The sequence below is a fragment of the Squalius cephalus genome, assembly GCF_949319135.1.
Source record: "Squalius cephalus genome assembly, chromosome: 1".
NCBI lineage: Eukaryota > Metazoa > Chordata > Actinopteri > Cypriniformes > Leuciscidae > Squalius > Squalius cephalus.
Window position 1 is genome coordinate 33930337 of NC_137122.1, and position 12044 is coordinate 33942380.

Genomic DNA, 12044 nt, shown 5'->3' on the forward strand with positions numbered 1-12044 from the left:
GTGTTTTGTGGTGATTTTGTTTTTCTTTAAGGCATGTGGGAAATCTAGATTGACATGTGTTGAGTTTTAATGTCTTCAGAATATTTATTTAATTCATGAATATCATGAATAATTGGGAAAATCATGGAAAGATCATGTAAAAAATCATAGATTTATTGGTCGAAAGGTATGGGAACATTTGTTAAATGGTTAGTTCACCCAAAAATAAAAAATATTGTCATCAGTTACTCACCCTCATTTTGTTCCAAACCCTTAAGAATTTTTATCATCTTCGAAACAAATTAATATATTTTAATACAATCTGAGAGATTTCTGTCCCTCCATAGACTGCTACGCAACTACCACTTTGACGCTTAAAAGTTCATAAAGAGTAAAACTAATTAATATGAATTGAGCGGTTTAGTTTGTCCAAATTTTCAGAAGAGACATGATCACTTTATATGAATAACCGATTGAATTTAGGCTTTTATTTACATAAATTTACATAATCAGTGAACATAAACAGAAGATCAACTGTACTTGCATAACACATGAGAATGAACCTCATTGGTTCTCGCACATCAAGCAAACATGCTTGAGCCTCCGTTTTTAAAGTCTTACGGGTTTGGAACGACATGAGGGTTAATAAATGGCAGAACTTTCATTTTAGAGTGAACTAACCCTTTAATTTAACTCATTCAATTTTATTCGAAGCTTACAGACTTGTGCTACACATTTTCAGTTTTTATACAAATATTATTAAGAAATCTAAGAAATAAAATTGCAAGATCTCCCATTAATTTGCCAGTTCAACAATCTTGGAGCAATAATGTAATTTCAACGTTGCCATATATCAAATATATTATTTGGTTATCACACAGTGACTTATAAACAGTGGTATGTCTTTCAAGAGGGGCAAATCTGGTTTTCTATTTCTTACATTTTCTTGTAAAAGCCTTCGTTGTTTGTGTGCATTTTGTTTCTTGTGGCTATTTTCATCCAAAGCAACGCCATCAAACGACTACTCCAGTCCTTCTTTTCCATGCGCTTTCCACTTTTCCTCTCCCCCTTAATGGCTACATCTCATCCCGACTCTGTGGGTGTACCATGCACATTCCAGCTCTTGAATCCATGCCACAGCCACAGAGGAATCCCGAACTGTGGCTTTTGATTGGTCATCATTTGTCTGGCTTTCAAACTGAATTTAAGCATGTCAGCGTCTGATAATGGTGTCAACTTCTGCCGTGTTATTTTTGAGTTTGAACCACTGATATTTTTTGAGTTGTTTATTGAACTTTGTGTTTTCTTTCCATTTCACCCCGTTAGACTTTGCAAACATGAATCAAATGTAATTGTTACCAAATGTTCAATACATTGTTCTCAAAGCTTGCAGCTTGGTTTATTCTTCACTCATTGAACCCTGAGACCTGCACATTTTTCCATGTGAAATGCTTTTCCACACAAGCCTGCATTTGAATCTGCTGAGAGTAAAAGTGCTGAGTGAAGTTTTGCAGTGAAGGTTTTCTGTAACCTCTGATGTGTACTTCAGTGGCGCTCTGTGTTTGGGGAGTTAAGTAGTGTGTACTTAGATTTGGGTTTTTATACCAAATAGAAGTGCAGTTGAGCGGTACTAGAAAGAGAATAAATCTCCTAAATGTTTTCTGGTGTAGCATAGCTCTTGGTTTTGTCATTTATCTGTAGGTTTTCTGTATCTTTGATGTACTCTGAATAAAATCTTGCTGTGTAATTTTATTCACATGTCTCCTTATTCCCCTCTTCAGTGTTCCAGAAGAGTACAAGTGTGGAAAATCATTGGGGCCTGTGGAGTCCCTGCAGGAACATCCAAAAGACTCTGATAAAATCCTCATTGGTTACAGCAGAGGTCTGGTTGTACTCTGGGACCTCAACAGTCGGCATGTAGACAACCTTTTCCTGGGAAAGCAGGTGGGTGTGTGTGCAAGTTTGTTTGATGTCTCTCAAATGGCTTTCAACACTCTTTGTGGTCATGAGCTTGAAACTTTAAACATTGATGTCTATGTTTCTATTTTAATTCAAAGTTTGTCTGTAAATGTCAAATAATTACACTCCTGACTTTCAAAGGGAGCAGGTCGAGAGATCTGTCCGAGACTCATAACTCCGCTTAAATTGCATCTTTAAATCTTCCATGCTTGATGTTAACTTGTCCAGATGGTTTAACTCAAACCTTTTGACTTCCTTTCAACGTCTTTGGTCCTTTTTTGACACTGTGTATTGTGTGGGACTGTCACTCTTGCAGCAGCTGGAGAGTTTGGTCTGGGAACGGTCCGGGAACAGCTTTGTTAGTTCCCATAGTGATGGCGGATACATGGTGTGGGCTGTCAGCAGCAGCAATCCCTGCACCCATGACCCGATCTCATCCACCATACCATATGGTGAGCCACAACACATGCCAATTACACAGCCTTTCCCTTTTCTTTTTGTTTCACTCACACAGATTTTGTTAGCTGTAAGTTTGATGCATAATTGTATAAGAAATGATTGAGCAACAAATCAGCATGTAAGAGTGATTTCTGAAAGGTCTAATAATAACTGCTGCTTTCAAAAACATAAAACTTTCTGATCCTAAACTTTGAAATGGTACTGTACAACACAATATGAAGGATGAAATATACATGCTGTACATGACACGATATTTGAAGGATTAAATATGAGTCAAAATCACTGATGCCAGTTGTTGTATGATCCATATACATTTTGAACAAAGCCAAGCTCCAGTCACTTGATATAAGTCTGGTACAATTTCAGTCATACTAGAGTAGTGGTTCCCAAACTTTTTAGACTGGCGTACAACCTGAGGCATTTAACATCCTTCTGCGTACCACCTCTCTTCCACTTGGTCTGCTGTACACCTTTTCCATGAAGGGGCAATAATTGCCTCCTTAAATTTGATTTTAGGTGCAGTTTTTTTTTTTTTACTTTTATAAAGGCAAAGTTTTTCTAACCCTATTAAATGCATTTTATTTTTTGTCGAATTCTTAATTCCATTAAAGGTTGGGTAGGTAAGAATTGTCTAAAGAACTTTTTATCAAAATGGCTTAAACTGTCTTTATATACCAATACATAATTAAAATGTAAGTACTTTGAAAAAGAGATTATAAAAATTGAGTGACTATAGTGTATTTAATCTTCAAAAAACACAGCTCATTAATTCCTACCGGGACGAAACAAGTGATTGGCTTGCGGGACTGTCACTCTCCGTCGCCATGACTACCGCCGCTATTACTGGCTCTGCCCACAGGCGCGCAGTCGCGCACCCGTTTTTAGGTGGGAGTGAATGGAATTAATGAGCTGTGTTTATTGAAGATTAAATACACTAGAGTCACTCAATTTTTTATACTCTCTATTTCAGAGTACTTGCATTTTAATTATGTATTGGTATATAAAGACAGTTTAAACAAATTTGAATAAAAGTTTTTTAGACAATTCTGACCTACGCTACCTTTAATTTAATCATTAATATAATTAAAAAAGCAATAAATTAAACTAAATCAACCATTTCAATCAGATGAAATCAGTATCAACAAACTGCATAGATGTATTCACACAGATAAATGCTGCTCAGAGGTGGCATGAATACAATTACAATGGCATAATGTTGTGAGATTAATGTTTTAAATGAAAAAGTTCAAAAATAAAAACGAAGTGATGCTTCTAAATGTCAAACTGTTAGTCACTGTCTTAATGAGTGAGTCATCGAGTCATTCATTCATTCATTCATTCAGCAATGAATTGAGTGGCTGTATTTATGAATGGGTCATTGAATTATTGACTCTCCCGATTCGTTCAAAGCCGCAGATTAATTTACTAACAAAACACGGCTGTGTGTTGCTTGGAGACGCACAACAGTTCTGCTGTGGCTTTTGTTGTATTTCGTTTCAAAATCGAGCACACAATACTGACATTGAAGAGAGTTTGAGTCTCTTAATCGATGTCTATGCACAGTCTGTCTATATTTGTTCGTCATACTAGTAAGTCCTAAATCCCCACTTTTACAAAGTTACAAAGAATGGCAATAATGTAGAACCTATCATATGGATGCTGCTTGTGTGGATGCAGTCAGTTTTGACCACAAAAGATGATTTAATTTGATTTTTGTCATATATTTGACCTTTTACGGCACTACCATTTTCCCGTTTATACATTAGAGGTGGCATTTTGCCTGTTAAAAATGCATGTTCGGTTTTAGTGTCGTGTTTAAGGTGGGGTAGAATTAAATGAATGGCAAAACTCAGCATTTTGTTCGCGTACCCCGTCTGTCACCTCACATACCCCAGTTTGGGAACCACTGTACTAAAGCATTCACATTACATTTTAAAAAGACTAGCTATTGTTTTATTCAGTTTGAAAGCAAACGTTTAACATGCACGTAAATGCACATCCTTTTTTTTGTGCAGATGCACTGTAGTAATTCCAGTAGCCATTAGCTCATAGATGGCTGGTTATGATGTAATGTTTGCATAACTCGCACAATGTCAGGAAATGTTGTTATATAGCAAACCTTAGGGTCTGTTCAACTTTTGTAATAGGCCATTAAAATCCTTTTCCAGACCTATTAAAGGGATCGTAAACCTCAAATGCACTCTTCACTATTAGCTGATGGTTTGTTGACACAAACCGTTTGGGGATCTACGGATATTTTCCAATTTTTAACATCTACTCTGCCAAGATTACTGTATTTTTGGTGGTTTCTCTCAAACTCAGTTTGTCTTTCTTTTTCCTCTTTTTGTGTGTTATTCATCTCAGGCCCCTTTCCCTGCAAAGCCGTGAACAAGATCCTGTGGAGGACAACAGAATCAGGGTTTGTGCCGTAATGTGCGAGAAATGAAATCCCATAATCTCATGTTTCAGCTCTGCTGGTTTGACTCAGGAGGGTGTCCTCTGTTGTCTCTGTAGAGCTCCTCTAGTGTTGTTCAGTGGCGGTATGCCCAGAGCCAGCTATGGAGACAGACACTGCTTAACCATCCTGCAGGACAGCAACCACGTCACCCTGGACTTCACCTCGCGTGTCATAGACTTCTTCACCATTCACTGCACAGACAGAGATAAGGGTGAGTGGGTCCGGTGGTGTGGCCTAGTGGTTAAAGATTTGGGTTGTTGTTGAATAATTAAAAACACTGAAGAATTATTATTATTATTATTATTATTATTATTGAATAATTATTAAATAAGTATTTTATAATAATTATAATTATAATAACAACACTTACTGTTGTTGTTAATGGTGTTGTTGATAGATTATTTGCTTTGTTTGACGCAAACCAGAAACCATAAATTCCTTGTAAATGCGATATTGCAATAATTCAAAAAATAATTATTCTGTAATTTTTATACGAATTATTCTGTAATAATATATTAAATCATTTTATTGTTATTATTAATGTTGTTGTTTTTAATAGCTTATTTACTTAATGGATTCAAAGCAGAATACAGTGTTATTTAGTCTCCCATTAATGCAAAAACACTTCACATTATGTAAAATTTAGAGATGCACCTATGCAAAATTTCTCCAGTGATACCGATAGCCGTATATACGGAATGATATCTGCCGATACAGATTGATTTATTTTAAAAAACAAACAAAAAAAACTAATTCTCTCAACTAATGCTGTAAACTATACAGAGAACCCTCTCATTTGATACATTACCAAGAATTAAAGGTTAAAATTAACAACAGAGCCTAAACAATTGTATTCAACTGCCATTTATCCATGACAAAATTATTCAAACAAGCACATATTAACAGTAAATAAGCTCATCTCTATTGTTTTTTTTTTTTTTATAGCTCACTAACAAACTATGAACATTGGATAACTTGTACTTGTAACTTGTAAATGCAACGTTAAGTGCCATCGTTCACAAGCGGATTTACTGGCGTTTTTTCTGTGGTTGAAACACTGATTGAGTGATTACATGACATCTTATACATTTTGGTAAGCTCTTTGCGATTTAGTGTATGGAAAAACCACGGACCTAGCAACCCTGGCTTGAACTACTGGTGATTCAAAGGGTCAAGTAGAGCCAGCTTTAACATCTGTATTTTTTTTTTTTTAACTGTTATTGTCGCTTTAACTTCAACAGCCCTAAATTCAACAAGATATTTTCTTTACACACAGTAGTATGAGTTCCCACAGCAGTGTGATACGTTTTTCAGACACCTTTTGATTGACAGGATATAATCTGCCCTGATCATTGGCTGTTTTTAAACAAAAGAATTGCTGATACCAATTGGCTGATTCATGGGTGCATCCCTAGTAAAATTGTACCATAAATACATGCTGTTATATAAACCGTACAGCTGAATCTATACCATCATACCGCCCAGCCGTAGTTATAAGTTCAAACTCTTACATGGGGCAATCACTAAACTGTCACCATTGTACCCTTGGTCATGGCACTTGGACCCGGGTTGTAATAACTCGTTCTATAAATCACTGATGATACGTGTCTGCTAAATGGTTATTATTATTTCCTGTGCATGGACTTTAGTTTAGTATTTTTGTGCCTCACAGAATTTGATGAGCCATCAGCCCTTGTGGTTCTTTTGGAAGAGGAGCTGGTAGTGATTGATCTTCAGATGGCTGGCTGGCCCACTGTCCCTGCTCCCTATCTGGCTCCTCTGCACTCCTCCGCCATCACCTTTTCATGTCACATCTCAAATGTGCCTCCCAAGTTCTGGGAGAGAGTGATCAGTGCTGGCCAACAGCAGTGTCCTTTGCAGAACTATGAGGTGGGTGAAATAAGGATTCCACGCAAAGACCCAAAACTTGTGTTTTTTTATTTTTTTCATTTTTTATATATGTTCTGTGTTGGTTTGAAATGAAATTTGGTGGAATAGTTTTAAAATGTTGGAGCTGGGATAACTCATATTGGTTATATTTATTCAAAAAAATTATATGAATTTGTTTCAGATTCTTTCAAAATACTGTATAATAGCCAAATAATATAAAGCCAAATTCTGGATAATGTGTAGAATGTTGCAAATTATGTTTTGCCGTTTGAAAAACAAGACCCATGTAAACGGAGGAAATCCAGCTATATGTCAATGTTTTTTCCAATTCAGCAGAAAACTGCTGCATTTCATAAAACATCTGTTATGTGTATAACGTTAACATTATTAAACCAACACCCTTCGTTTTTGTTACTGTTATATAAATGAATTAATTTAATACAGCACGCTCATACTGTATTTTTAGATTTAATAGCTTAGGAGCAAGTGATTTGGACTTTCTGAAATGGATTTTATTTAACAACCTCCAGTAAAACATAAACCAGCATCAAAGTTTTTATTTAATGTTATTTCATTACAGAATTTAAAGTTTGCCAGATGTTTTTTCGTTGAAGTGTCTGCCCTGAAGTGTTTTTTTCCTCTGTATTTTGACAGAATTGGCCAATATGTGGAGGGAAAAACTTAGCACCTGATCCAAAGCAAAAAGAACTACTGTTAACTGGGTGAGTTTGTTTTATTTTTATTTATTTATTTTAAGCTCTGTTTCCTTTACACATTACAAATCAAAATCAAGTTATTTGAACAGCTGCTCTTAAAGGTTTTGATAAAGCATCCTACAGGCTTTAATGAAATGCATTAATTTATTTGGATCAGTTGTCAGGATGATATGAGGCTATTTTTGTTTGTGTTTTAGTCATGAGGACGGTACAGTGCGCTTCTGGGATGCGTCGGGAGTGTCGCTCAAACCTCTGTACAAACTGAGCACAGCGAACATCTTTCAGACAGACTGCGACCACAACGACAGCTTGACGCAGGCTGGGGAGGAGGAATGGCCTCCTTTCAGAAAGGTCAGGGATTATTTTGGAGTTCTGATGATTTTTTTTTTTTTTTTCACTTTAAAAACAAAGCTATCACATCATCTGAACACTGGGATATGTTATGTTATCTTGTTTTATTTTACTCCGTTTTCTTTCACAAGGGCAGCTTCAGCTCTGCAAGTTTCTTGACCTCTCACGTCTCTTTTTGTTTCCCTAATCCACCTTTTCCTCTTCTTCATCTTCTCCATAAAATGCCGACTGCAGTCTGGCGTGTGGCCCACTTAAGCATATGGGATTCACACTGGAGTTGATTTCGTTTGCACCTTAATTAAAAGCAGACTGTCTGTCTGACGACTGAAATGCTTTGCTAGCGTCTGCTGGAAATGAAGCACATTGTTGCTCTGGATGGCACTGCTGCATTGCTTTTTATTTTATTGTTTTTTTTTTTCCCCTCCTCATAACATGCACATTCCTCTTTTCTTTGTTCTTGACTTTGTCAGCATCTGTTTGGGCTGGAGCAGACGCGGTTGAGGGTCAATGTGTCTAGAGGGGAAGGAAATAGTCTTATATTGTTACCGATTGCGTTTATATAATGTTCATAACATGCAGTCAAGCTATATGGCTGATGCTTTTGCTTTAAGGCTGTATGGATGAGTTTTTCTTTTTTTTTTCTTTTTTTTTTTTCTTCTTCTTTTGTCTTAACTGTCACAAAAACAAACAAAATATCTTCTACATGCTAAAGTAGCCTATTTTTCTTTTCTTTTTTTACGCGTACACTATAGTATGCGTAGTAGAAACAACGGCCGGCCCAGTTTTGCCACCTTGTGGAACAACTGATTAGTGCAAAACAAATTCAATGCGCATGTGTGACTTGCGCGTACAAATGGTGCATTCAAGTGCTCCTGGGTACTTCGTATTTTACAAGTTGGGAAGTTGTTTACGCCGTCAGGTGCTTTTTAATGTTTTTAATTAATTTATTAATCCACTGTAAACTTTATTTTGTTGTAAATGAAAAAGCCTGGGAATGTCTATGCTAAATGCCTGTAAATATTGCGGTATATCCACGTTTTTTCTCTCTAACACGCCCCCAATTCGTAAAGATTGGTGCTTCCAACTCGTATTTACGACTTTGTGGGTGCGTTCATGTGCGTTTAACTTGTAAATACGATGTTTTCGACATGACTTGAACGCACCAAAAGCATGAGTGGTTACAAAAACGGGTGATGGGCGTACTATTCTAGTGATGAAATTTGCATCACGCACAATGTATGCGTACCCTCGCGTACACACAAAAACTGAAGTATACTTTGGGCTTTACTAGACTTAATTGGTTCATGTGTGTTTTTACACTATACATTCCTCATAAATATGATATTGCTGCACTGTTTGTGCAGCTTTAGAAATCAATGAAGAATAATAACAATCTATGTTTGCTTTTCATTTATTTCCAGGTGGGCTGTTTTGACCCATACAGTGATGATCCTAGACTAGGAATCCAGAAGATCAGCCTCTGTAAATACAGTGGAAAACTGGTGGTGGCTGGAACTGCTGGACAAGTAGGATCACTAGTTTTTAATGATTTAATGCAAATATATCCACATAGGCAGTATTATACACTTAATGAAACCTCATAACATCTTGACTCTGTCCGTCCAAAATCGTCTGTGAAACATGGATTCATCCCACCTCCTTAGGGGAAAACCAGTGCCATTTGAAAAATGCCTAAAGGCCATTCACACAAAGGATGATAACTATAATAATAAAGATAAAGTTCTAAAAAACATTTTAAATATAAAAGAATAGCAGAGTCCATGTCACAACTATAATGATAACAGCACAGAGAAATGATATTGTTGGAATTGACTTTTGGAAAGTTTTTTTTTCCAGCTGATGAACAATAAAAACATTGACTGCCAATCAGAATCCATCCTACCTTAAAGAGCTCAAGCATTTAAAGCAGCAGACGACAAACCTGCTGCACAATTAGCATAAACAGAATGATGTCATCCAATGCCAATGTAGTTATCGCTATAGTTATCTTTATAGTTATTGTTCTTGGTGTGAACGGGCCTTAATAATGTTGCCTAGATGGGAAGCTCACTAGGTTTTCAAATGACTATAGTCTGCACAAAAAGAAATGATAGTAATGTTATAACCTAAGCTCTGTTCACAGGTTATAGTTATGGTTCTAAGCGATGAGAAGTCAGATCACATGATTGATGTGGCCACGGTGGACCTGCTCCAGGACCGAGAGGGTTTTACGTGGAAGGGTCATGACCGGCTGCCTCCTAAGATGGGCCCGGTAGTGTTTGCTCCTGGATTCCAGCCGGTTGTCCTGGTGCAGTGCATGCCGCCTGCGGCCGTTACTGCGGTAACCCTGCACGCAGAGTGGAACCTCATTGCCTTTGGCACCAGTCATGGCTTTGGCCTCTTTGACTATCATCGGCGGAGTCCGGTGCTGGCGAGGTAACTCATGGGGCCATCCAAGGCTGCTGTATTACTTGGCCAAATGCTTGTTCAGGAGCACTTATAATCAGTGCTTCAAACTGAAAGATTGATGTCATTTGCTGTGAAGATATTGAAGTATTCTGAGTTGGGGTTGGCTCAATAGCAGAATTTGAGTTGGTAATAACTCAATGGTAATAATACCTTAAATGGATAGTTCACCCAAAATTTTTAGTTCTGTCATTAATTACTCTCCCTCATGTTGTTCCAAACCTGTAAGACTCTCGTTCATCTTCGATACACAAATGAAGGTCTTTTTGATGAAATCTGAGAGATTCCTGTCCCTTCATTGACAGCTACACTACTAGCACTTTGACGCTTCAAAAAGTTCATAAAGAGATCGTAAAAACTAATCCATGTGAATTGAGCGGTTTAGTACAAAGTTTAGTACAAAGAGACTAGATCGCTTTATATGATGAACAGGCTTTTATGCACATATAAACATTGACAGAATTTTAATTTTTGGGTGAACCATCCCTTTAATGGTGGAGACATATAGGTAGAAACATTTACTAAATGAATAATTAAAATATGTGAAATTTGTCATGTACAAGCCCATCTTCAAAGTAAGCAGGGTCATAAAATGGATTATATTGATGAGCATGTCTCATCAGAAACTGCATTTCCAAACAAATTCTACAAATATTCCAGAACACAAACTCAATACTCAATAAAATATATGATCCAAAAAATAACAATTTAACTGGAATCACATACAATGTATTTCTATCATATAATTTTTTTGCATATTCAGCATCTGTCACAAGAATGTGGTAGTAATAGTATTATATACTAATAACAACAACAGTAGTGATATTTTATGATATTATTAGTTAATACATTTTATAATTGTATTTAATATAAAATTATTAATAATAATAATTGTATTTAATTGTAATTTTTATTGGTATAGTTATGGTAATTGATTATCCATTGAATTACCCAATGAGTGCATTGGATTGTTATAGGTATGCAATTAAACCCTAATCTGAATAAGCATTTCCTTCAGCCGTTACAGCAGAATAACCTCATAGGATATTAATAAAGATCTGACTTTTGTATGAATGGAGTTTGCTTCAAAGGAAGGTTCTTTCCATAGGTGCACCCTACACCCCAATGACTCTCTGGCTATGGAGGGCCCGCTGTCTCGAGTAAAGTCTCTGAAGAAATCCCTGCGCCAGTCCTTCAGACGAATCCGGAAGAGCAGAGTCTCAGGAAAGAAACGTGCCGTGGTTAATACACCCACGGGTAAAGTGAGTGTCTGGAAATCTCCCATACGTGCCTCACAATCTCACAGGTTTTTGTGATACAGGGAATGAGGCCATTGAGTCTGCTGACCTGTTGATTATTAAATTATTAGAAGATGATCTTGTTTTCATCAGGTGCGGGAGGCTAACGCCCAATTGGCGGAGCACGATGCTGAGGTGACGCCGGTGCAGAGACGGATTGAGCCCCGTTCTGCAGACGACTCGCTGTCTGGGGTGGTGCGCTGCCTCTGCTTTGCTGACACATTCCTCAGAGATGGTGAGAATTGTGAGAAAAGGGGCACAGTGTGACATGACTAAAATGTGCTTTTTTTTTTTTTTTAGTTAGTTTTTTTTAACTACTACTGTAACTGTATTTAACCATTTGATACAATTACTTCTGTACATACATGTTGGTGCATTGTAATTACATTTAAAGTACTTGAATTTAATTAACATTTGTTGTACACGCCTATTTTATCCATCTGTTATTGTACCAGTTTAAGCCAAAAT

At 36.8% G+C, this 12044-nt stretch overlaps 1 protein-coding gene across 2 annotated transcripts in view; it reads left to right on the forward strand.

Moving 5' to 3' along the window:
• The window catches only part of llgl1 (LLGL scribble cell polarity complex component 1), a 39733-nt gene that overhangs the window by 20527 nt on the left and 7162 nt on the right, over positions 1-12044 (forward strand). For both annotated transcript variants that reach the window (XM_079872320.1, XM_079872321.1), the window contains exons 6-16: positions 1761-1923; positions 2255-2390; positions 4762-4816; positions 4912-5066; positions 6528-6745; positions 7400-7467; positions 7659-7812; positions 9234-9338; positions 9956-10248; positions 11387-11540; positions 11670-11811. In XM_079872320.1, coding sequence (XP_079728446.1) covers positions 1761-1923; positions 2255-2390; positions 4762-4816; positions 4912-5066; positions 6528-6745; positions 7400-7467; positions 7659-7812; positions 9234-9338; positions 9956-10248; positions 11387-11540; positions 11670-11811 — 1643 coding nt within the window. The remainder of the gene's footprint in view (positions 1-1760; positions 1924-2254; positions 2391-4761; positions 4817-4911; positions 5067-6527; positions 6746-7399; positions 7468-7658; positions 7813-9233; positions 9339-9955; positions 10249-11386; positions 11541-11669; positions 11812-12044) is intronic.